Source organism: Odocoileus virginianus, chromosome 14, assembly GCF_023699985.2.
Source record: "Odocoileus virginianus isolate 20LAN1187 ecotype Illinois chromosome 14, Ovbor_1.2, whole genome shotgun sequence".
Classification (NCBI taxonomy): Eukaryota; Metazoa; Chordata; class Mammalia; order Artiodactyla; family Cervidae; genus Odocoileus; species Odocoileus virginianus.
The window spans coordinates 16,913,785-16,941,406 of record NC_069687.1 but is presented as its reverse complement, the minus strand read 5'-3'; the positions used below and the strand labels follow the sequence as shown (position 1 = coordinate 16,941,406).

The following is a 27,622-nucleotide window of genomic DNA, read 5'->3' as shown; positions in this document are numbered from 1 at the left end:
CAACAGATCTAAAGAGCCTCTTGATTAAGTTGAAAGAGGAGAGAGAAAGATGGCTTAAAACTCAATATTCCAAAAACGAAGATCATGGCATCCAATCCCATCACTTCATGGCAAATAGATGGGGAAAGAATGGGAACAGTGACAGACTTTATTTTCTTGGGTTCCAAAATCACTGCAGACAGTGACTGCAGCCATGAAATTAAAAGATGCTTGCCCTTGGAAGAAAATCAGTGACAAACCTAGACAGGGTATTAAAAAGCAGAGACATCATACTTTGCCGAAAAAAGTCTATGTAGTCAAAGCTTGGGTTTTTCCAGTAGTCATGCATTGATGTGACAGTTCCACCATAAAGAAGGCTGAGCGCCAAAGAATTGATGCTTTTGAACTGTGGTGTTGTAGAAGACTCTTGAGAGTCCCTTGGACTGCAAGGAGATCAAGCCAGTCAATCCTAAGGAAAACAGCCCTGAATATTCATTGGAAGGACTGATGCTGAAGCTGAAGCTCCAATACTTTGGCCACCTGATATGGAGCCGACTCATGGGAAAAGACCCTGATGCTGGGAAAGATTGAGGGCAAGAGGAGAAGGGGATGGCAGAGAACAAGATGTTTGGATGGCTTCACTGAGTCAATGGATATGAGTTTGAGCAAGCTCTGGGAGATGCTGAGGGACAGGGAAGCCTGGTGGGGATGGACAAGGAAGCCTGGCATGCTGCTGTTCATGGGGTTGCAAACTGTCATACACAACTAAGAAGCTGAGCAACGTTCTCCTCAAAGAAAAGCTATTCTGTTTTTTAGAGATGACTAAATTTATGGCAAACTCTTTCTTTTGTGAATCCCATCAACCATTTATATATTTATCTTTTCTTCATATGTGTGCTAAGTCGCTTCAGTCGTGTGCCACTCTTTGCAACCCTTTGGACTGTAGCCCTCCAGGTTCCTCTGTCCATGGTATTCTCCAGGCAAAAATACTGGAGTGGGTCGCCATTTCCTTCTCCAGGGGATCTTCCCAACCTGGGGATTGAGCCTGCATCTCATGTCTCCTGCATTGGTAGTCATGTTCTGTAGCTCTAGTGCCACCTGGGAAGCCCTTTTTCTTCATATAACTGTTATTATTTTTGAGAAGTAATTGCTAGACTTGGCACCCCAAAGTTCTATTTTTTTTAATATAAATTTATTTATTTTAATTGGAGGCTAATTACTTTACAATATGTAGTGGTTTTGCCATACATTGACATGAATCTGCCACGGGTGTACATGTGTTCCCCATCCTGAACCCCCCTCCCACCTCCCTCCCCATCCCATCCCTCTGGGTCATCCCAGTGCGCCAGACCCGAGCACCCTGTCTCATGCATCAAACCTGGACTGGTGATTCATTTCATATATGATAATATACATGTTTCAATGCCGTTCTTCCAAATCATCCCACCCTCTCTCTCTACCACAGAGCCCAAAAGACTGTTCTATACACCTGTGTCTTTTGCTGTCTCGCATATAGGATTATCATTACCATCTTTCTAAAATCCATATATATGCGTTGGTATACTGTAGTGGTGTTTTTCTTTCTGGCTTACTTCACTCTGTATAATGGGCTCCAGTTTCATCCACCTCATTAGAACTGATTCAAATGTATTCTTTTAAATGGCTGAGTAATATTCCATTGTGTATATGTATCACAGCTTTCTTATCCATTCATCTGCTGATTGACATCTAGGTTGCTTCCATGTCCTGGCTATTATAAATAGTTCTGTGATGAACATTGGTGTACATGTGTCTCTCTCAATTCTAATTTCCTCAGTGTGTATTCCCAGTAGTGTGATTGCTGAGTCATATGGCAGTTCTATTTCCAGTTTTTTAAGGAATCTCCACATTGTTCTCCATAGTGACTGTACTAGTTTGCATTCCCACCAACAGTATAAGAGGGGTCCGTTTTCTCCACACCCTCTCCAGCATTTATTGCTTGGATAGTAACCATTCTGACTGGCGTGAAATGGTACCTCATTGTGGTTTTGATTTGCATGTCTCTGATAATGAGTGATGTTGAGCATCTTTTCATGTGTTTGTTAACCATCTGTATGTCTTCTTTGGAGAAATGTCTGTTTAGTTCTTTGGCCCATTTTTTGATTGGGTCATTTATTTTTCTGGAATTGAGCTGCAGGAGTTGCTTATATAATTTTGAGACTAACTGTTTGTCAGTTGCTTCATTTGCTATTATTTCTCCCATTCTGAAGGGTAGCTTTTCACCTTGCTTATAGTTTCCTTTGTTGTGCAAAAGCTTTTAAGTTTCATTAGGTCCCATTTGTTTATTTTTGCTTTTATTTCCAATATTCTGGGAGGTGGGTCATAGAGGATCCTGCTGTGATTTATGTTGGAGAGCATTTTGCCTATGTTCTCCTCTAGGAGTTTTATAGTTTCTGCTCTTACATTTAGATCTTTAATCCATTTTGAGTTTATTTTTGTGTATGGTGTTAAAAAGTGTTCTAGTTTCATTCTTTTACAAGTGGTTGATCAGTTTTCCCAGCACCACTTCTTAAAGAGATTGTCTTTTCTCCATTGTATATTCTTGCCTCCTTCTTCAAAGATAAGGTGTCCCTAGGTGCATGGATCTATCTCTGGGCTTTCTATTTTGTTCCACTGATCTATATTTCTGTCTTTGTGCCAGTACCATACTGTCTTAATGACTGTGGCTTTGTAGTAGATCCTGAAGTCAGGCAGGTTGATTCCTCCAGTTCCATTCTTCTTTCTCAAGATTTCTTTGGCTATTCATTTTTTTTTTTTTTTGTATTTCCATACAAATTGTGAAATTATTTTTTCTAGTTCTGTGAAAAATACCATTGATAGCTTGATAGGGATTGCATTTAATTTATAGATTACCTTGGACCATGTACTCATTTTCACTACATTGATTCTTACAATCTATGAACATGGGATGTTTCTCCATCTATTTGTGTCCTCTTTGACTTCTTTCATCAGTGTTTTATAGTTTTCTATATATAGGTCTTTTGATTCTTTAGGTAGATATATTCCTAAGTATTTTATTCTTTTTGTTGCAGTGGTGAATGGACTGTTTCCTTAATTTCTCTTTCTGTTTTCTCATTGTTAGTGTATAGGAATGCAAGGGATTTCTCTATTAATTTTATATCCTGCAAAAACTATATTCACTGATTTTACTATATTCATTGATTAGCTCTAGTAATTTTGTGGTGGAGTCTTTAGGGTTTTATATGTAGAAGATCATGTCATCTGCAAACAGAGTTTTACCTCTTCTTTTCCAGTCTGTATTCCTTTTATTTCTTTTTCTTCTCTGATTGCTGTGGCCAAAACTTCCAAAACTATGTTGAATAGTAGTGGTGAGAGTGGGCGCCCTTGTCTTTTTCCTGACTTTATGGGAAATGCTTTCAATTTTTCACCATTGAGGATTATGTTCTAATATATTTTAATTGTTATGTGATTACTTTGCATTCTTTAAGTACTATATTCACATTTAATACAATTGCTGTCTTTAGTATCACAGTATCACATGATTTTAGTTGTCACTCTAAGGAAATAATTATTTATTGTGTCTGAGGTTTTTCCAATTCTTTTACCAGAATGAATTTAGACTTTTCATTGAGGGGATAAAAACATCATGTTTAAAGTATTGTTTGTTACACCTGTATTTAAACAAATCATTACCCATTCAGTTCTATGAGTAACCCATTATAGAGAAAAATGTTAATCTTTCCCTTATTTAATTTTTCAGCCTTTGGTTCACTTAATCTTAGTGTTGTAGCATTTCTGGAGAAACTATATATTTTGAGGCAGAGTTGGAATATGAAGCTATTCAAATAATGATTTGTGAAATAGGTTTTCCTAAGTGTATTTGTATTGCAACAGTTCCTCTTTCTATGACAATTGCTTTTAGAATTGCAGGCATTTCTATTATGGATGTTGTGCATTTAAATATAATAGCATATGGCTATGACAGAGACTAGTATTTTCTGAAAACACAGGTTCAAACCACATGTAATAGTAGAGTTCTAGTCAAGTCAGATATCAATATAAATTTCAACAATATATTTCTCTGAGTTAATATATTTTCCTGCTCTGGAAAAAATATTTTGTGTAAGTTTTATGAAAAATTATTAAAAAGAAAATCATGCATGCATGAAATTTTAAATTACTCCTCAAAGTAGAGTGAATTCAAAATACTTAAGACATGCCAATAACTAGAAATTTTGAAAAATAGCAAAGGGAATTCTTTCTATCTTATTCATATTGAATTTTTCCTCTGTATTTTTTCTTTTTAGAAGTAAACTTAGAAAACAAACATACAAAAGAAAATATTTCATTACATAACACCAACTTCTGCCCACAAAATATCCAATTATTAACAGTAAAACTTCTTGTCAAAGTTAAACTTCAACTAAGTAGCAGAAGTTGGTATTATTTTCAATGATCATTTAAGATCATATTGTAAAGCAAATTCAATTAACTTAAAGAATATTCAATGCATTCCAAGAATTTTTTCTACATTTTAATTTAAGTTTTAAATGGAGTTAACACATTTCCCAAATAGAAAACTACGTTATTTGTATAAATTTCCAGCACTATTTTTCCTAATAAAATACTCTAGAAGTAATGGATTTAATGTTTTAAACATATGTAAACAAGGGGATTGAAAGTGAAAGTATTTGTTGCTCAGTCATGTCCACCTCTTTGCAACCCCATGGACCATAGCCCACCAGTCTCCTCTGTCCATGGAATTCTCCAGGCAAGAATACTGGAGTGGTTAGCCATTTCCTATTCTAGGGGATTGAACCTAGGTCTACTTGCACTGCAAGCAGAATTTTTGCCATCTGAGCCACTAGAGAAGCCCAAAAAAGGGGATACATTTATTTAATAAAAGAAATATAAAATTGGTTTTAATTAGTTTCTACCAGAAGTGTATCCTTATTCATGGGCATTATCAAAAAAGTCTCATAAGTATTTATAAATACAACTCATCAATTTGAATTTTTATTCTTTTGTTAGAGTAAATCTCAGGTCTTTCAAACTAATCAAACACTTTACACACTTAATATATAATGTGCAAGTGATAAAAAAATAATTTGAGTTCAGTTAGAAGGTACGAGAGTCAGAAAATAAATTTTTATGTATTGTACATTACCAACCAGTTGCACAAACAGAGAGCACACAGGTAGCACAGAGTAGATAAATCAGTAAGTCTGAGAAAAGTGTAGAAAATATTGATAAAACTGACATAACAATTATCTAGATATCTGCCAGAAGTTTAAATCTCCTAAAAATCAGAAACATGTATAAATTTCAAGTATGTTTTCTAAAAATGTCTAAGGAAACAAATGGAAATCTCATTTCCTATTGAAAGAGAAAAAGTTAATAACAAAATAGCCAATAGAGAAACTAAATATGCTTTCTCTCATCAAGAGAATATCTAGGAGTGCTAGATTAAAAAAAAAAGACCAACATACTAGGTTTTTGGAAACATCTTTCAAAAGTATTATGGAAAAATATTTAAGTACAGATGCATGTCCAGCAATTGTACAGAAGTTCAAGATGTATGGTTCACTCTTAAACAAAATGTGTGAACCAAATTATCATTTATTATGTAGATGAGACCTTGAACCCTTTCTGAGGAAAACAGATTTGCTCTATGTGAACTTCTTGGTAAATTGGGATTTTAAATTACCTGAATAAAATGGGAAGACTTATATTTTAAAATTAATAGAAAAAAGCATAAATATACTATAATATGAATCATACCAATGTTTAACAAATTGAATAGGGTCATGTTTGTAAAAATATTTTAAGAATTTAAAAAACTTATAAATTAACTTTGAAAGGAGAAAATTGTTTCAAAGAAGTGATAGCAATAAACATATAACAGCTCAGTTTATTTAAGTTAATTATTCTTTACCAACCCCCTACAAAACTGCTTTCTAAGACAAGAGATAAACTTGCAAGTATGTCAGCATATTATGAGGTAACATTGAGAAAATAATATTGCCCATCTGAGAATCATAATAAATGAAGAATAGGGGTGGGAAAACATTTATTTCTCCCCTCAAAAAATTTACACAGCTATCCCCAGAAATTTATGCAATTTCTGTAGGCAACTGATTCCAACATCCCCCTTCTCCCCTGGGATACCAAAATCCATAATTGCTTAAATCCTTTACATCAGTGGTGTAGTATTTGCATATAAACTTCGCATATCCTTCTATATATTTTAAAATCATCTCTGATAATTACAATATATGATACAATGTATATATCATGTAAATAGTTGTAATTACAACATAAAGACCATCTAAATAGTTGCCACTGCATGGTAGTTTCAAGTTTCAGTTTTTGGAAGTTTCTGAATTTTTTAAAAACATTTTTGGTTCATGGTGGTTGAATCACAGACTCAGAACCATGGATATGAAGGGTTGACTGTATTTGTTTTACCTATCCCTGAAAATGTAATGTTTAATTTCCGTTTGATACTAAGTAACTAATGTGTAGAAACTACAATTGTGTTTTTAGAATCTGCACATTCTAAACTAAACTTGACTACACTAAAGTCTTTAACTGTGTGGATAATAACGAACTGTGGAAAATTCTTAAAGAGATGGAAATACCAGACCGCCTGACCTGCCTCCTGAGAAATCTGTATGCCAGTCAAGAAGGGACAGTTAGAACTGGACTGGAACAATGGACTGGTTCCAAATTGGGAAAGGAGTACATCAAGGCTATATATTGTCACCCTGCTTATTTAACCTGTATACAGAATACATCATGTGAAGATGAAGCACAAAAAGGAAGTAAGCTTGCCAGGAGAAATACCAGTAACTTCAGATATGCAAATGATACCACTCTAATGGCAGAAAGCAAAGAGGCAATAGTCTCTTGATGAGGGTGAAAGAGGAGAGCGAAAAAGCTGACTTAAAACTCAACATTCAAAAAACCAAGATCATGGCATCCAGTCCTATCATTTCATGGCAAATAGATGGGGAAACAATGGAAACAGTGACCAAGTTTATTTTTTTGGACTCAAAAATCAGTATGGACACTGAATGTGATGGCAGCTACAAAATAAAAAGATGTTCGCTCCTCAGAAGAAAAGCTATGACAAACCTACATAGCATGTTAAAAAGCAGAGACAAAATAAAAAATAGAGACATTACTTTGAGGTCAAAGGTCTATATAGTCAAAGCTATGGCTTTTCCAGAAGTCATGTATGGATGTGAGAGCTCTACCATAAAGTAGGCTGAGCACTGAAGAATTGATGTTTTCTAATTGTGGTGCTGGATAAGACTTTTGAAAGTCCCTTTGTTATCAAGGAGATCAAATCAGTCGATCCTAAAGGAAATTAACTTTGAATATTCACTGTAAGGACTGATGCTTAAACTGAAGCTCCAATATGTTGGCCACCTGATGCAAAGAGCCAACTCATTGAAAAAGACCATGATGCTGGGAAAGGTTGAGGGAAGGACCAGAAGGGGGCAACAGAGGGTGAGATAGTTGGATGGCATCCTTGACTCAATGAACATTAGTTTGAGCAACTCTGGGAGGTGGTGAAGGACAGGGAGGCCTGGCGTGCTACAGTCAGTGGAGTTGCAAAGAGTCAGACATGACAGGACCGAACATCAACAATAAACAATAGAACTTTTCCTGCACTTGAGAAAAATCATCACATTTCCTTATGATTATCCATAAATGTATTCTATTCATAGTCAGAAGGCATTAACAACAACAACAAAATTCTGTCTAGAGACTAGTTGTACTTCAAGTGAGGGGAAAAAATCAGCAATTTTGTAAATGTTCAGTTTATATATAAATGATACGGTAAAATGGAGTAAAATAATGAAAGAAGGAGGATAGAATATATGTGTGTGTGTTTGGGGGGGTGGAGGGCTTTTACCTGGATCTCTTGCTGAGAAAATATGGGCTGAGTGGTGATGAAAAAGAATATAAGGAGTGACCCTTGAAACTATATGGAGAAAGTTAATCACTTTTGTATCTTGAAGTCCTTTCTTCACTTTCACTTCGTGAAAGCACATCCTCTTCTGGTCCTACTTCTGCTGACCACTCATTCCCACTATTTGATGACCACTCATTCTCACTACTTCGATATTTCTCTGCTTCTCCCTCACAAATATTGGGCTCAGTACTTGGTGAGGAATTTATCTTTTAATTCTGATGTGTATTGCTGGTTTGTTTCACTTGTTAAAATATTTAAATGGCGTGAGTGAAAACGGGTAAAATATTCTTAGTAACCATGTCAGTTTTTGAAATGCATGTACTATATTTCACATGCAGAAAATACTATTTTTCTGGCTCTGCTTCCCCTCTGTCTGTCTTCAGTTTCTCTACAGAAACACTGCAACGAAGATACCTAAGCTTAAGGATACTATTTTTTTTCAAAAGGAAAATATTTTATTTGTTTCAAATATTGTTTTTAAAGGTTGTGATGAGTATAAATATTGGAATGTGTGTATTGCTTTTAAGCTACCTGGAATATTGTATTTATGTATTCTAACTTTCTCTGTTCCTTAAAGTTCATAAAGTCCAAATTTTGGCATTGCTTTCTCTCAACCACCAGCGATGAAAAATATATCATAAAGCTCTGAGTGGTTTAGTTTTACTTCTGTCACTATTTTACAGATTTGAGGCACATCACATTCCTTTTGGGACTCAGAGTCCTCATCTCTAAAATTCAGGGTCTAGATCATGATCTCAAAGGTCTCCTGAAACAAAAATTATGACTCTAGTGCCTTTGTGTTTACTGACTGAGCCCAACATGTACTGAAAGGCTGTTCTACATCAACACTGGGATATTTGTATTTGTACAAACAATACTTCATGTCTCCCCAAACAGGTGTTCGCACAAAGCCTTACAATTAATTGGCCCCAAGGTACTGTGGGTAATAAAGGAAAACACACACACACATTGAATATTTGTGCCATTCTAGACAAAAAAAATTGTGAATGATTGTAAAGCATGCCATACTACATTTCTTAAAGTCTAATGAAAGGGAGAGCAAATTAGCTAATTCTGTCATTAGAATAAGAATTTGAAAATACATTGGATATTGAAATGTTATAATTGAAATCAAGGGAAGAGCTAAATTAAATTTACTGTTAATTTTGTTTTTTCTTTAGGTTATTCATACCATCAGTGCCACTGATAAAGATGATTTTGCCAATGGACCAAGGTTTAATTTCTTTCTTGATGAACATCTGTCTATAAACCCAAACTTCACTCTGAAAGATAATGAAGGTGAACATGCATTCATATATTTTTTTATCTTTGTGATATCTGCTTTAACTTGATATGGAGTAAGGCTGAGCAGCTTTGCTCGATTCTGATCAACCCATGAACAGCTTGCAAATCAACATTCAAAGTCAGTTTGACGTTAATGTGTTGTGATCTGTGAATAGCTTGTATTTAAAATTGAGCCATATGTACAAATAACTTCCATTGAGTTTATTCAGAAGCATCCCTTTAAACAAGAAATGTACACGTAATATGCTCTTGGGCAAATTTTAAGAGAAATCTTAGCTGACAAACATGTTTATGAGAGCTGCTAAAACTGCTACGAGGTAGAAAAATTTAAATTAGAAAAAATGAAAAATATGTCCTAGGGACAGTTAGGAAAGGAAATGCGATGTTTGAAATCATCTTGCATTAGCCAGGCTATCAGGATGTGATATACAAATTATATTTCCTCTTGTTATTATGACTCCTTTTCTAAAATATGGGTAGATACATATGCATAATTATAGAGCATTGTGGAGGTTTTTGAATTATTTTTGTTTAACCTTCTCTATTGTGCGGGAGAAAAATAACACCATTATAACTAGAGAAGATTTACCAAGATTTAGATTCCCTTGTTGGATAAAATTTATGCTTCTGTATGGAAGGGAAGCAGCAAGTTATTCAATATGTACAGTGCTCTGATTGGCATCAACTCTCTTGTCATAACTGTTTTTGATCACATTTATCTGAATATGCTATTATTTAGGATTTAACAATTGCCTCTGAATCACTTGAAAGAAACAATGGCACATAACATTTTGGAGTAAACAGTTGACTTCTCTGTAGTCTTCATGGAGAAATATTTTCAAATTCAAAAGAAATCCCTGACAACCCAGTGAACAGTTTACCCATTATCCCAAGCTTCTTTAAGTTATTATAATATGGATACTAAATTGTGCATGTGGCTGTTGCAAAATTCATCCAAAAATACCAAGCTTGTTTGTTGTTCTCATTTACAATATCCCTGCGGTCAGCTCTACTTATGGCAATACATACTTATCCATGTTTGTGTATGACAAATCATGGTAATTGACTATTGTATATTTTTTTACATATGTACATCTCACCCCAAAATCCCAAATGTATTTATTATAATTAAGCATGCTAAATATGTAAATCTAAATTCATATTGTCCATATTCAAGTAATTGCATATTTAGAGAACATTAAACTTTCTGCCTTAGTAGATTGAAATCTACCATGTTTAGAAATCCATATTTAGGAAGCATATTTATATTTCAGTTGAATTTTTCCATTCCAATAACATTTTATTATACATCTTAAAAGTAATTTTAGTGTGATATAAATAAAAATTGACTTAGATTTAATGATATGTTTTAGTCAAGCTATTTAACATAAATAATCCCCAAAGTATTTTAGAAAAACAAGAGAGTTTAACTTGTCTAAACCCACATTAGTGATTAAAATTCCTTTATTCAAGATTATTACATCTGACATTTTTCAATTTAATTAATGTATATATTCAAAAGATCTCAGTTCAGTTATTTGACAATGTTAACAGTCCTTTTAACTCACATTGAAGAAACCCCCCTCAAATACATACACACTTTTGAAATGTTTATAATGCCAATGTAAGTGTTTTAACATTTATTTTAACCATGTATATTAATGTTTTAAATCGTCTATGCCATATCAAGTATGTGATACCTACAGACAGTTGTGTAGGGGTAAAGATGTAATTTATTTTTAAATGGATTTAATTTATTTTAAACATATTTGGGAGTTGATGAAATTATAAATAGCACCAATAATTTATATTGGATAAAAAAAGCAACAAGATTCTGAAGGAAAAAAAAAAGAGAAGCTAATACAGCAATAAATACATGTGCTTGAGCAAACAGTTTTGTTTATGCTAGATTAGACAAGCCACCCAACTTCTCTCAACCTATTCTTACATCCATTAAGTTGTGGTTTGAATTATTTACTTTGTAGCACTGGGGAATAAATGACACTCTGTGTCAAAGTATTAGCGTTAAGATGACTTTTTCTCCAAACAGAAAGCAGTTATGGATAATAATTTATAAAGATGAAATTTAATATGGGATTTATTGTGGGCTTCCCTTGTGGCTCAGCTGGGAAAGAATCCACCTGCAATGTGGGAGAACTGGGTTCGATCCCTGTATTGGGAAGATCCCCTGGAGAAGGGAACAGCTACTAACTCCAGTATTTTGGCCTGGAGAATTCCATGGGCTCACAAAGAGTTGGACAGGACAGTAGCTAAGTCATGTCCAGCTCTTTGTGACGCTGTGGACTGTAGCCTGCCAGGCTCCTCTGTCCCCCAGTATGTCCTGGAGTTTGCTTAGTTTTATGTACATTGAATAGGTGATGCTCTCTAACCATCTCATCCTCTGTCTCCCTCTTCTCCCACCTTCAACCTTTCCCAGCACTAGATCTTTTCCAATGGGTCAGCTCTTCGCATCATGCATCCAAAGCGTTGGAGCTTCAGGTTCAGTGACAGTTCTTCCAATGAATATTCACGGTTGACTTCCCTTAGGATTTACTGATTTGATCTGCTTGCAGTCCAAGGGACTCTCAAGAGTCTTAGAATACCCATACCAAAATGAATATATATATATGTATGTGTATATATATATATATATATATATTCATGGGTATATAGACAGCTCTCAGGACAACAACCAGGACAAAAACAAAGAAAGTAAGAGTGGCCAAATCTAGGCCTACAGCTTGAGCATTGTATACTGTGAGTTAGTAGACATTTACATGCCATCAGAAGACAGAGAAATCTAGAAGAAAAAATTAATACCATTATTTTTCTGTGCCCACTGCTTATAGCTGAGAGGAACAACAAAAAGCAGACAGAGCCTCCAAGTCAGAATGAGTGATCAGGAAGTCATCGGTTTAGTGGCATCTCCAAAACTGTTTTATGGCAGAGTTACTACAGAGAAAAAGATGTTTCAAAAGTTAGACACAGAGAAATGCATATTATATTGATAAGTCTGAAAATCAAAATATTAAGATAGTCAATAGATAATAAGATAATGAGAAAATGAATTAACTCTGAATAATGCAAAATATATAAGTGAACATGAAAAGTGAATATTAATGTTTTAATGTTTAGTATTTTAAAAATTTTTTAAAAAATAGCATCTTCTGAAAAAGACTAAGAAGTTATATGAAATGAGACAATGAAATTAAATATTTGCATAAATATAATTTAAAAATCTTTATCAAAATAAAGCTATAGTTTTCTCATAGATAAAATGTATATAAAGTTATATGAAAATATATATATAGTGTTATATACATAACTGTATAAACCTATTAGCAGATGTTAAACTTTCATTTTATATATACTATGCACATGTATATATCATGTATGCATGCATGCATGCTCAGTTGCTAAGTCATGTCTGATTCTTGCATCCCCATGGACTATAGACCATCGAGTTCCTCTGTCCATGGGATTCTCCAGGCAAGAAAACAGGTGTGGGCTGCCATTTCCTTCTCCAATATATCATGTATACATAAGATATATATTAAAATATAGGTATTAAATATATAAAATGTATACAAAGCTATATTATAAATTTATATTTAGTAATATATATATATACACTAAGCATATATACATTATCCATATATTTAAAATTTAATTATGTGTGAACACATATATATATATATGTATATATACAAACACACATACAGATCAAAAGAGAGAACAATATGAAGAAAAATTAATAGCATTACTTTTAGACTGGACACAAAGGGAGATTTAACAAGCCAGATGGAAAATCCATTAATTCAGCCAAGTTCAGATAGGTCAAAATTTTAAAATACTATGAGAACACTTAGATATGGAATATAATCTATTCAGAAGAATTAGGAATAAATTACATCATCAAGCAATATATAGATATATTAAATTGTACAGCAATTTTTTAAAGTTAAAAATATGTGGACCCTCATGATGAAAGAAGTAGAAATTCAATCATATACTTAAATATGCCAATTTAAAAGTGCTAAACCTCAAAGATAAAGATAAAAAATGTTAATCAAAAGAAAAGGGTGGATACATTAAAAGTAATAATAATTTGCTCAGCTGTAACATAGATTCTTGTTAGAAAAACTATATGACAGAAATGATAGCAATTATATATTCAAATTGCTAAAGGAAAAAAATTTGCATTGTCAACCTCTTCTATATTTAGTTAACAGTGGTAAACTATCAGAAATTAAGGGAGGACAGTAAGTAAAGTATTTTTCCAGTGTATAAGAAAATAAGATATTTATTTTTAGCTACTGATGTTTTGACAAATATTATGTTAATCTTTGCCTTCATGATCTCTGCAAGAAATAATAGACAAAAAAGGCTTATAATTGATATTGGATTTCTAACAAAGAAATTTGAAGAGTTAACACTAAATTAATAGAATAAGAATCTGTAATTTCCAAAGCAAACCAATTTTTTTAAAGCTAATCAATCTTATTTTATCAATAGAACAGAGGTCAGAAAGTAGAAGAAAAGATTCAAATAGAAACAATGAAAATATTTTGTGTAGAAAGTAGTTCAAATATATGATAGTCACACTCAGATTAAATATCATTCTTAAAGGTATTTTATTATACTTTAAAAATATAGTGTTATATGCTGCTTACAAGACATATATCAAATTCAAAATGTGATAGGAAGTTTTATATAAAAAGGTAGAAATATTGAGCTATTGCTGAAGAATAAAACAAATCACAAACTTCTTTTCTTAAAGCACATTCCTGTGTTTACCTGCATTTCTAAGAGTTAGCAGTTTCATATGAGTTCATTCAACTGGCAGTTGTTTTGATCTTGGGATACTTTCAATCACTACTAATTGAAATTAGCTAATCAGCATTGTACTGAATGTTTCTCTCAGTCCAAAAAGAGAAATCAAAACTAAGGAACAATAATAAATAGAAAGAAAACACAAGATTATCATTGTTAGCAAATGATAATTTGCTATGAAATTGCCTCTATGAAAAGTCAAAAGCATCCATAGAAATGTCTTAAGAAACAATGAGACATATTGACAAATTTTGGAACATAAATTAAAGCCCCAAATATCTACATTTCTTATATGAAAAATATGAATAAATAGCATTGGTAACTTTAAAATGATAAAAACAAGTCAAACAAATTAACAAAAATTCTTCTAAGATCATCAGGAAAATGTCCAATAAATAATGACGAAGTTCCCAATCATCAAAAGCAATGCTACTGAAAATATTTGTTAAAAAGCAGAAAAATAATGTATCTATGCAATCGGTAAATCAAAACACTAAAATTCCCATGTTAATTTGAAAGTTAAGTATGGTGGTGGTTTAGTCACTAGGTCATGTCTGACTCTTGCATCCCATGGACTGTAGCCTGCCAGGCTTCTGTGTCCATGGGATTTTCCAGGCAAGAATACTGGAGTGGTTTTGATTTGCATTTCTCTGGTAATGAGTGATGTTGAGCATCTTTTCATGTGCTTGTTAGCCATCTGTATGTCTTCCTTGGAGAAATGTCTGTTGAGTTCTTTGGCCCATTTTTTGATTGAGTCATTTATTTTTCTGGAGTTGAGCTGGAGGAGTTGCTTGTATCGGGCCTGGTGCACTGGGAAGACCCAGAGGGATCGGGTGGAGAGGGAGGTGGGAGGGGGGACCGGGATGGGGAATACATGTAAATCCATGGCTAATTCATTTCAATGTATGACAAAAACTACTGTAATGATGTAAAGTAATTAGCCTCCAACTAATAAAAATAAATGGAAAAAAAAATAAAATCAACCAGTAAAAATGAAAAAAAAAAAAAATAATACTGGAGTGGTTTGCCATTTCCTTTTCCAGAGGATCTTCCTGACCCAGGGATTGAATTCAGGTCTTCTGCATTGCAGACAGATTCTTTGCTAACTGAGCTTATCATAAACTGAATTACCTGGGGCTTCCATGGTGGCTCAAAAGGTTCAGAATCTGCCTGGAATGCAGAAGACTCAGGTTCCATCCCTCAGTTGGGAAGATCCCCAGAGAAGGTAATGGCCACCCACTCCAGTATTCTTCCGTGGAGAATTACATGGACAGAGGAGCCTGGTGAGCTACAGTCTATAGAATCTCAAAGAGTCAGACACGACTGAGCAACTAACATACACAAATATAATTTTTATCATAAACTGAAATTAATAATCTGTTAATAAAATGCAAATGGTAATAGGCTGAGAAAAAGCAAACCTGCAGGAAAGGAAGATGAAGGAAGTATAAAGTTAGAGGAAGGAGAAAGAGGACATATCCCTGTAGGTATTGAAATATTATAAGATGATAAAGATTTACATCTCTATAAAAGGGAGATATGGCTGCCAACTGAAGCAGTAAGTATTTGGACTACTTTCTTTTTGAATGGATGTGTTTGCCTTGATACTATTCTTGCTACCTTGAGCAGAATGTTGACTCAAGAAATAATCCCTGTTTCCTCTAAAGTGAAAGTGTTAGCCCCCCAATCCTGTCAGACTCTTTAGGACCCCATGAACTATAGCCTGCTGGACTCCTCTGTCCATGGGATTCTCCAGGCAAGAGTACTAGAGTGGCTTGCCATTTCCTTCTTCAATTATAAAAATATGAAGGCAGTATAAGCCCTGAGAGCTGGCTTTTCTTTCTTCTTTTTTTCTTTTTGTAATGCAACTAACTGACTAAAATTTGATTGATTGACAGGATCCACTTCAAAGAGGCACCCCTTTCAAAGATGGTAGTCTTGACTAAACACATTGCTAGCCACTGGTAGATGAAAAGCCAGCTCCCCCATTTCCCTTTGTTTTAGAGATTTTTGGATGATTTCAGTAACTGATACCTTGGACTTGTTTTTGTGTTTGTTTGTTTTTTTTATTTTCCTCAACTTTAAATTCCTGCTCTTATGTTTTAAATTCATCCATAAAGAGAGAGCTTGAGAAACTCTCAGCCTCTGCCCTTGACCACAATGAAAGCTGAACTGCAAGATAAGACAGATTACTTAATAATATTCCTGCCTGGAATCATAGCTAACTTTCTCATATCAACTAAAAAGATCTTCCTCAATCTAGACCCTGATGAGATTCTCCTATTTACAGCCCAGATCTGCTTGATAAATATTTAAATTCAAGATAATGTTTGATGTTGTTCCATATCTTTGCCATCTTTGTTAGATCTTTCTTGCCCTATGTTTTATTCCTCATTGATTTGAAATCTGCAAATTAATTTGAACATAAGTGAAAAGATATCTTCTTACATGTCCCATCCCATGTATATGGAAATTTTGTTATTTAGAGAATCTCTTTTTATTATTATTATTCTCTGTGACATATGCTAAGAATATATTGGTAGAAAACATTAACATGAAGCTAATATGCTATTCAAGGGTGCAGATCTCTCATCAGAGAGAATGAGGTCCACTTACTTGGCTTTGGCTGACATCCATGTATTTTTCATTTGTTTATTTTATTTTGCAGAGATGTGGATCTCTAGTGAAATTCTCTATCATTTCTTTTGTTTTCTTTCTACTTTCTTGAACATATTAATCTTAATGATTTTAGAACCATTGTTAACTAACTCTACTTTCTCAATGAAGTGGTAGGTTTTTTTTGTTTTTCATCAGGGAGACTGGGGAGACAGGACTAAGTTATTATGGTCTGGTTTGTTAGTCCCTAGTCATTTTTAGTTGGGTTTCACATATAATGTCTAGACCTAGAAGAATCTCAAGTGGTAATAAATTTCTTCAGAGAGAGTTTGTCATTTTATTGAATGAGCAATTAGAGAGGGACATTATTACTGGTGAACCACAGAGACTTCATGGGTTCAGTTCCTATCCACCACAATAAAGCAATTATAATAAAACGAGTCCCATGATTTTTTCCTATGCATATAAAAATGGTGTGTACATTTTACTTAATCTACTAAGTATGAAAGAAAGAAAGTGAAAGTCTCTCAGTTGTGTCCGACTCTTTGCGACCCCATGGACTGTAGCCCACCAGGCTGCTCTGTCCATGGAATTCTCCAGGCGAGAGTACTGGAGTGCATTGCCATTTCCTTCTCCAGGGGATCTTCCCAACCCAAGGATCGAACCCTGGTCTCCCGCATTGCAGGCAAATGCTTTACCGTCTGAGCCGCCAGGGAAGTATGAAATAACATTATGTCTAAAAAATATACATAATTTCATTAAAAAATATTTTATTGCTAAAAGACAATAATCACCATCTGAGTAATTAGTGAGTCATAATATTTTTTGCAATAGTAACATCAAAGACCCCTGATCACGGATCACCATAACAAATATACTAATAATAAAAAAGTTTGAAATATTGTGAGAATTATCAAAATGTGATACAGAGACCGGAAGTGAGCAAAGGCTGTTGGAAAAATAGTGCCAATAGACTTGTGCGACACAAGGTTGTCGAAAAACTTCAATTTTTTAAACAAACACAGTGTCTGCAAAACACAGTAAAGCAAAGCAAGACTGAAGGGGGTATGCCTGTACTTACTGAAGCTTCCGGGTGGGAGACTGATTGAGGGGGAAACTGGGTCTTGTTCTGATTGGCGGGGCCATGCTCAGTAAATCATTAATCTAATTTTCTGTTGATGGGTAGAGCTGTGTTCCCTCCCTGCTATTTACCTGGGGCCAAACTATGGTGGAGGTAATGAAAATAATGATGACCTCCCTCAAAAGATCCCATACATGTACTGCTACAGTCAGTGCCCCCAACCCTGCAGCAGGCCACCACTGACCCACACCCCGCCGGACACTCCTGGGTACTACTCACAGGCAAGAACGGGGTAGTCTCCTGTGGGGTCACTGCTCCTTTCTTCTGGGTCCTGGTGCACAAGGTTCTGTTGTGCCGCCCTCTGAGAGTCTATTTCCCAGTCCTGTGTAAATTCTGGCAGCTCTATGGTGGGGTAATGGCAACCTCCTCCAAGAGGGCTTATAGCATAACCAAGTCTGCTGCTCCCATGGCCTCCACCCCTGCAGCAGACTCATACCTCCACTGACCCGTACCTCCATAAGAGATGCTCAAACACAGTTCTGTCTTAGTCTTTGTGGGGGTCCCTGGGTCCTCATGTGCACAAGGTTTGTTTGAATCCTCTGAGCATCTCTAATGGGAATGGGTTTGATTCTAAATGAGAATTTGCCCTGTCTACCATCTTGCAGGGGCATCTCCTTTGCCCTTGGATGTGGGATATCTCCTCACAGCCACTCCAGTGCCTACCATCTTACTGGGGTTTCTCTGACCTTGGACATGGGGTATCTCCACATGGCCTGTCCAGTGCCTTGCAGCCACCGCTCACCACTCCATAAGCCTCTTATCATTCTCCATCAGAGGGCAGACACCTGAAAATCACAATCAAGGAGAACTAACCAGTCTAATCACATGAACCACAGCCTTGTCTAACTCAATGAAACTATGAGCCATGCCATGTAGGGCCACCTAAGATGGACGGATCATGGTGGAAAGTTCTGACAAAATGTGGCCCACTGGAGAAGGGAATGGCAAACCACTTCAGTATTCTTGCCTTAAGAGCCCCATAAACCCTATGGAAGGGAAAAAAGATAGGACACTGAAAGATGAACTCCCCCGTCAATTAGGTGCTCAATTTTCTACTGGAGATCAGTGGAGAAATAACTCCAAAAAGAATAAAGGATGGAGCCAAAGCAAAAACAATACCCAGTTATGGATGGGACTGGTGATAGAAGCAAGGTCTGATGCTGTAAAGAGCAATATTGCATAGGAACCTGGAATGTTAAGTCCAAGAATCAAGGCAAATTGGAAGTGGTCAAACAGGAGATGGCAGGAATGAACATCAGCATTTTAGGAATCAGTGAACTAAAATGGAGTGGAATGGGTGAATTTAACTCAGATTACCATTACATCTACTACTGTCAGCAGGAATCCCTTAGAAGAAATAGAGTAGCCATAATAGTCAACAACAAGTCTGAAATGCAGTATTTGGATGCAATCTCAAAAATGACAGAATGATCTCTATTCATTTCCAATGCAAACTATTCAATATCACAGCAATCTAAGTTTATGCCCTGACCAGTAATGCTGAAGAAGCTGAAGTTGAATGGTTCTATGAAGACCTACAAGACCTTCTAGAACTAACACCAAAAAAGGTGTCCTTTTCATTATAGGTGCCTGAAATGCAAAAGTAGGAAGTCAAGAAACATCTGGAGTAACAGGCAAATTTGGCCTTGGAGTACGGAATGAAGCAGGGCAAAGGCTAATAGAGTTTTGCCAAGAGAACACACCGGTCATAGTAAACACCCTCTTCCAACAACACAAGAGAAGACTCTACACGTCTTCTGTGTAGACTGTGGACATCACCAGATGGTCAACACCAAAATCAGTTTGATTATATCCTTTGCAGCCAAAGATGGAGAAGCTCTATACAGTCAGCAAAAACAAGGCTGGGAGCTGACTATGACTCAGATAATGAACTCCTTATTGCCAAATTCAGACTTAAATTGAAGAAAGTGTGGAAAACCATTAGACCAATCAGGTATAACCTAAAACAAATCCTTTACAATTATACAGTGGAAGTGAGAAATAGATTTAAGGGGCTAGATATGATAGACAGACTGCCTGAAGAACTATTGATGGAGGTTCATGTCATTGTACAGGAGACAGGGAGCAAGACCATTCCCAAGAAAAAGAAACGCAAAAAAGCAAAATGGCTGTCTGAGGAGGCCTTACAAATAGCTGTGAAAAGAAGAGAAGCCAAAAGTAAAGGAGAAAAGGAAAGATATATCCATTTGAATTCAGATTTCCAAAGAATAGCAAAGAGAGATAAGACAGCATTCCTCAGTGATCACTGCAAAGAAATAGAGGAAAACAATAGAATGGGAAAGACTAGAGATCTCGTCAAGAAAATTGGAGATACCAAAGCAACATTTCATGCCAAGATGTGCTCAATAAGGACAGAAATGGTATGGACCTAACAGAAGCAGAAGATATTAAGAAGATGTGGCAGGAACACACAGAAGAACTGTACAAAAAAGATCTTCATGATCCAGATAATCATGATGGTGGGATCACTCACCTAGAGCCAGACATCCTGGAATGTGAAGTCAAGTGGGCCTTAGGAGGCATCACAAAGAACAAAGCTAGTGGAAGTGATGGAATTCCAGTTGAGCTATTTTAAATCCTGAAAGATGAGGCTGTGAAAGTGCTGCACTCAATACGCCAGCAAATTTGGAAAACTCAGCAGTGGCTACAGGACTGGAAAAGGTCAGTTTTCCTCATTCCAAACCCAAAGAAAGGCAATCCCAAAGAATGTTCAAAGTACTGCACAATTACACTCATCTCACACGTTATTAAAGTAATGTTCAAAATTCTCCAAGCCAAGCTTCAACAATATGTGAACCATGAACTTCCAGATGTTCAAACTGGTTTTATAAAAGGCAGAGGAACCAGAGATCAAATTGCTACCATCTGCTGGATCATTGAAAAAGGAAAGAAGTTCCAGAAAAACTTCTATTTCTGCTTTATTGGCTATGCCAAAACCTTTGACTGTATGGATCACAATAAACTCTGGAAAATTCTGAAAGAGGTGGGAATACCAGGCCACCTGACCTGCCTCCTGAGAAATCTGTATGCAGGTCAGGAAGCAACAGTTAGAACTAGACATGGAACAACAGACTGGTTCCAAATAGGAAAAGGAGTATGTCAAGGCTGTATGTTGTCACCCTGCTTATTTAACTTATATGCAGAGTACATCATGAGAAATGCTGGACTAGATGAAGCACAAGCTGGGATCAAGATTGCCGGAGAAATATCAATAACCTCAGATATGCAGATGACACCACCTTTACAGCAGAAAGTGAAGAACTAAAGAGCCTCTTGATGAAAGTGAAAGAGGAGAGTGAAAAAGTTGGCTTAAAGCTCAACATTTAGAAAACTAAGATCATGGCATCCAGTCCCATCACTTCATTGCAAATAGATTGAGAAACAGTGGAAATTGTGGCAGACTTTATTTTTCTGGGCTCCAAAATCACTTCAGATGGTGACTGAAGTTATGAAATTATAAGACTCTTACTCCTTGGGAGAAAAGTTTTGACAAACCTAGACAGCATATTAATAAACAGAGACATTACTTTGCCAGCAAAGGTCTGTCTATTCAAGGCTATGATTTCTCCATTAGTCATGTGTGGATGTGAGAGTTCGAGTATAAAGAAAGCTGAGCGTCGAAGAATTGATGGTTTTGAACTGTGGTGTTGGAAAAGACTCCTGAGAGTCCCTTGGACTACAAGGGGAGCCAACCAGTCCATCCTAAAGGAAACCAGTGCTGAATATTCATTGGAAGGACTGATGCTGAAGCTGAAACTCCAATACTTTGGCCACCTGATGAGAAGAGCTGAATCAGTGGAAAATACCCTGATGCTGGGAAAGTTTGAAGGTGAGAGGCGAAGGGGACAACAGAGGATGAGATGGTTGGATGGTATCACTGACTCAATGGGCATGAATTTGATTAGGCTCTGGGAGTCAGTGATGGACAGGGAGGCCTGGCGTGCTGCAGTCCATGGGGTCGCAAAGAGTCGGACATGACTGAGTGAAGGAACTGATGCAATGTACTTTAATCCAATCAGGGTTGAACTAAGTCAAGGCTAATATGCAGTTTTCTTTACATTCACTCTGTCTTTGATTTATTCTCATCCCTAAGGCATGACCCTCTAGGGCTTTCAACTAAGATTCTTTGTTTACTGGGGCCTTCACCCCTGTCCCCTTCCTTAATCATTGTCTGTTCAACAGGAAGAGATGGTGAGGGGATAAAAATAATAAGCCTCTTTCTGCTTTTCCACTTAGAGTTTTAAATCTCTACTAAACTTTCAATTTAACCTGCAATTTAAAATTTCAATTTAACAAATGTGTTTAGGGAGAATCAGCTGTGTTTAAGACCCCTCCATTTTTAGTATGACTGTAGGCCCAGGAGACTTCTAAAAGTTCTATTTTCTCTGTCCTTAGCTTGGTATCCCAGCCTCTTGTTAGCTCCTTGTATAATCAATTACATTGTAATCCACGGTTCAACTCCACCCATTTTTGCCCTCTCAAGCATCTCATCCCTCTACTTACCTTGCCTCAGCAACTTTCTAATGTCATTAAACAGAAATGTCTTTGAAGATTTCAAGTTTTTCTCTTAGTTATTGGTTAGTCAAAAACTACTGTTTTTTCCAGACTGTGTTTTATATCACAAGAACCATTTGGCTAATTTCATTAAAGAGTTGGGTTATAAACTGGGCTTAGAAGGAAGGACACAGTTCATTAGTTATCATTAAGATGCTGGCAGCCTGGTTGTTCATTAATATTGGACAGATACTTGTTCTTTAAAATATAATTAAAACTGGTTCAGAATCCCTTCCTATGTACTGAGAAAAACCAAGAATCTCTGCAAAAATTCTGAGGATTATGAGAGTAGACCATACAACACTGTTACTCTTTGTGCCGTTCACCAATTTAACCAGTTTTCTCCTATTTCTCTGGCTCTTGTCTTCTCTGTGTTACTCCCCTATGCCTGTTATGTACTCAAAGCCCAAACTTTTACCAAAGGTAGGGTAACAGAGTGCAGGGAAAGATCAGCCCAGCTTAGCAGATATCTGAAATGGATAACAGATGAAGGAAATTATAGCTTAAAAATTATGTCAAAAATCATATTAAACAAAACAAAACAACTCTTTACCGGGATCACATGTACTGCTAAATAAACTAAACCTCTGAATGGATCCTGAAAAATCACCTCCAAGGCAGTGTTCCAAAAAAATTAAGTACTGGCCCAATTGTACCCAATAAATCTTACCCTATTGGAGCAATCCCTGGGAATCAGCTTGAAGGATCTCCCTAAGTGGATGATCACCAAACACTACAGGGTCATCAGGTGGAAGGACAGAGGCAAACACATATTGAAATGGGATAGAGAAAGCCAGCTTCTCTTGGGCAGCTGTTGCTTCCTTTTTACTAATTTAGTTTTCAGCAGTATCAGTGGATTCAGTGTCCTTGGACACCTTCTTTCTGCTTCTTTGAGCCTTGTGGCATTTTGCCATGTCTCCTGGTTCCTGTCATCTACTGACCTTCAGTCACTTCCCCTTTTTTGTCAAAGTCTTGGGAGCACTCTCTTCACCCATACTCAGAATCATAACTCTGGAACAATTCAATGCCCCAAAGAGCATGTTGGCCAGCACTTTAGTCACCCAACAATCAACACCCAACAGTGATGCCAAAGCAGGTTCATGTCTTTAAATGACACCTGTGGTTGTTTTATACCCTGCACCTCCTTCATTATAGTACTTCCAACATGTGAGCTCTCCCCATTTATATGATAAGTTCTGTGAAGGAAGGGATTTTTGTCTGACTTATTTGGTGCTGTTATTATATTCCTAACTACAATGCAGGAGACCCGGTTTTGATCCCCGGCTCAGCAAGATCCCTTTGAGAAGGGAATAGCTACCCACTCCAGTGTTCTTGCCTGGAGACCTTCCATGGACAGAGGAAGGAGCCAAGTGTGTTACAGCCCATGGGGTCACAAAGAGGTGAACACAGATGAGTGACATTCACTCACTCACTCAAATGCTACCAGAGAGCCAGACACAGAGGATATTTTAGACTTTTTTTTAAACTGTTAAATTAAAAAAAGAAAAAGAAGGTGAAGGAAGCAACATAGAAGAATGTTTCAGAGCTCTACTCAGGAAACAGGTTGCTTCAATTTGAAAACTGCTTCTTCTGCTAAATAATTATGTGTGAGGACATAGCCGTGTTCTTGGGCTGTGTGACTGTTTCCTCTTTCATCAATGGAGATATTGAGACAGTTATTCCTATTTCATTTTTATGAAGAGGGATCAAAATATAAAGAATTTGAGATCATGTACAAAATGCTGCATGTTTTAAAGGGCACATTAAAAATAACTAAGAATTAAATAAATAAACATATGGAAAATAACAATGAAATATCTGAAGGAACATACATGAAGGTATATATGGGTTTAAGACAAAAAATTATGTATATAATCCCAGAGAAATTCCCTAACTTAAGAGATAAGAAATAATTTTACAAATTTGCAGACAATGGATTTAAATTGTAAACAGATGAAATGATGCTGAAATACTCATTTGCAAAATTACAAGCTAATAGTTCATGGACTTTCTTTTAGTACTACAATCAAATACATCTCTTCCTATATAAGATAATGCTCATGTGACAGTTAAGGAAGGGTATTTTAAAATGCTGAATGCCTCAGAAAATATAAAAACTGTCAATCATAGTAAAATCCTATTGATAAAATATTTGCAACTGCAACAGCCAAATGAACATAAGATAAAAATTAATTTCTGAAAAAGTAAAGACAGTATAAAACAAACAATATATGATTAAATATCAAATAGAAATGATTTAAATGCCACATACATTCACATGGAAAAGTAATAATTTAATATGCTAGAAAATAGAATACTTTTTAAGATATGTTTTTCAACACACTTTGGATATTTTCAGTAAGAATGTACTCATGTATTGCATAGAGTTAAAAATACAGAAAAACGCCTGAAATACACACACACACACACACACACACACACTCAGCCTTATCCCCACCCCTGACACTTCACACTGGCCTGTCCAGCACGTTCTTCTCCAACCTCACACTGTATTACTAATCATCACCATCCTTGCTCTCTTTTTTAGAATGTTTTCTTCTAAAAGAAATTCTCTAGTCAGCTCTTAAGTTAGCGTTGTTGTTGTTGTTTTTTCCCTCCTGCCATTCAGTCTTCAAGACACTGTCTGATGTGTTTGAGGCAGTGATATAAGCTGTTCAGAATGCAAGAAAATAAAACACACAGCTCCTGCTTTCAAAGGACTCTCCACCTACCTAGAAAAATAACAATGATATGAAATGTAACTCAGAGCTGAAGGCAGTGAAATGTGTTTCTTTAGAGGGATGACTGGAAGTCCTATCATTAAAAGAAGTGGAACATGATTTGCCTTTATAGAATGGAGTCTTGTTCCCCTAGCTGGAGCAGATTAGAGAATACTTTTCAATGATATGGGGAATGAAGACAGCATAGAGATGACAGAATGTGACATTAGTCTTAAGAATTTAGCCAGAGAGATGACAAAGCAAAAACATGTGCATTTTAATTCGCTTTTAAAAATACTAAACATGAAACTCTGTGCTGTATTTTGTGCCCTCCCCGAAATACACAAGATATTCTGCCATTAATTTTTTAGCTGTTCTAGTACCAAATTGTGATAGATAGAAAAAATTTTATTAAACAAGAGTCTTCAATATTTATCTGGAAAGTTATGACTGATTAGTTATTAAATAAGAAAAACAAAAAAACTGATTTGGGAAATAGCCCAAGTGATGGATTTTAATTTTTTTTACAACATATACAGCAAAAAGTATAATGTAAGTACATTTTTTGATAATGATCTTATTTTTATCATTAACTAATATACTGGTAATAGCACAATTTTTTTTTTACTTTCCAATAATTTTTTTGTTTTTTAATATCAATTGACGTTTTAAAAAATACAGAGGTGTTTGACACAGAATAGCACCATTGTGTAGGACACACAGTTCCTGCGCCCGGCACCTGCAGGGGGCCTCTTGCCTGGGCTGGGGGGCAGTCACTCAAGGTTTTATTTAAAATGAAAAATAGGAGTTCAGATGATAATTTTTAAGTTAGAATTTAAAAGTTTTATTACCTTAAAACAACAATGAAAGCATGATATGTTTTCTGATTAAAATGTAATTTTTCCTACAACCATCTTCTCTTTAAATTGTGATAGGTAAACTTTTCTTTTTGACATTTAAAAAAATAATTCACTGTATAATTTCAACTTCTTAACTAAGTATCTGTAGCAAATGAACCATAGCCATAATGTCTTAAAATCTACAAGTCTAGGCTTATCCCAGAGGTCTGAACATACAATGCTTCTGTTCATTCATCCTGTAGTAGCAAAGTGTAGCCTAATCCACCAATATAAAATCATCCTTAGTCTACAAGTCTTTTCTGCTTCATGATCTTTATGTTGCCTCTGGGAGGACTAGGCTTTATTTGATGCAAGGAGATTTGCCAGACTAATTCCTAGGCTTAATTCCAATTATCAAGTGCATTTGTAAATCTTACAGATTTTAGTCGAGAAAGAGATCATTTTTAACTATGTGTATATTTGTATCTCTCTGTTCAGTTTGCTAAATCACACTTCATGTGCCTTTTAGATTGAAAATTTTACCTTACTTTTTATTGATAATTTACTATCAAGAACATCTGTTACTCACTTTCTCTCTAGGTTATCTCCTTTAGATATATGTTTCCCACTTCTGTAGATGCTTCCATTCTTTAAAAATGAATGACTTCAAATAGCACATTCTTTCTAACATAATGAATTAACTGCAATGAAAATGACCACTTTAAATTATGCTAAATGGAAGATTCTGTAGACTGTCATTTTCAACTTGTTGCAGTATCTTGAAGACTTTCCCTCCTTGGTTTTATTACTTTTTATTGTTTCTTTATAATATTACTTCTAAAAGTGAAGGTTATATTATTTATAAATTTTATCACTTTTAGCAAAATACTTAATATTATTTTCAGAAAACACTATTTTTCCTTGTGGCTGTTTGGGTTTGATAAATAATATCTAAGTTTACATTGCATTGATTTTAAGATGTGATGTTTTCAAATTTGACTAGGAGCTGTGAAGAAAATATCTTTTGGGGCATTTTCTTTCAGATTTCACAGTCCACTGGTAGTGAAATGCAGTTATTTACTTTGATACATATTGGAAACCATAAGATATTTTATGTTTATTTTGCACTTCTTCGGCGTTGTCAGATCCCAAGCAGTCAATATTCCCATCATTTATTTTGTCCTTCAAATGAGAACTCACAGCTGGTGTTGTAATATGCTTAATTTCTCTACAGATTATAACCATTTAAAATTCTGTTTTTATCCACAGGGCTTCAAGAGACCATTTAGTGTTTCCTCCCATTCCTAAATAAAATAGCACATGCACAGTCTGTCCTGAGAATATAGTTGCAAATGATGCCTCAAACATCCTCTAGTGGATGTGGGCGCAGCTGTGCCCCAAGTCACTACCATCATGATGAGGCTGCCACACAAGACACATTGTTTTTCTTCAGCTATGAATTTCCTTTCTCCTCTTAGTCAAGTCTCAGTCTTAACTCAGTCATACTTGACAGAATCACACTATCCTTCATAGGAAGGTAGAGACTCAAATCTTGACTAATGAGAAGGTAAATAGTCTGTAAGCCATCGTGACTCTAAAATGGGAAAGGGTAACTTACAGAAGACTTAAT

At 35.6% G+C, this 27,622-nt stretch overlaps 1 protein-coding gene across 6 annotated transcripts in view; it reads left to right on the top strand.

Moving 5' to 3' along the window:
- Positions 1 to 27,622, top strand: part of CDH18 (cadherin 18) — a 1,188,046-nt gene that overhangs the window by 1,141,283 nt on the left and 19,141 nt on the right. For all 6 annotated transcript variants that reach the window (XM_070476511.1, XM_070476510.1, XM_070476512.1 and 3 more), the window contains one exon: positions 9,145 to 9,262. In XM_070476511.1, the coding sequence (XP_070332612.1) occupies positions 9,145 to 9,262 (118 nt within the window). The remainder of the gene's footprint in view (positions 1 to 9,144; positions 9,263 to 27,622) is intronic.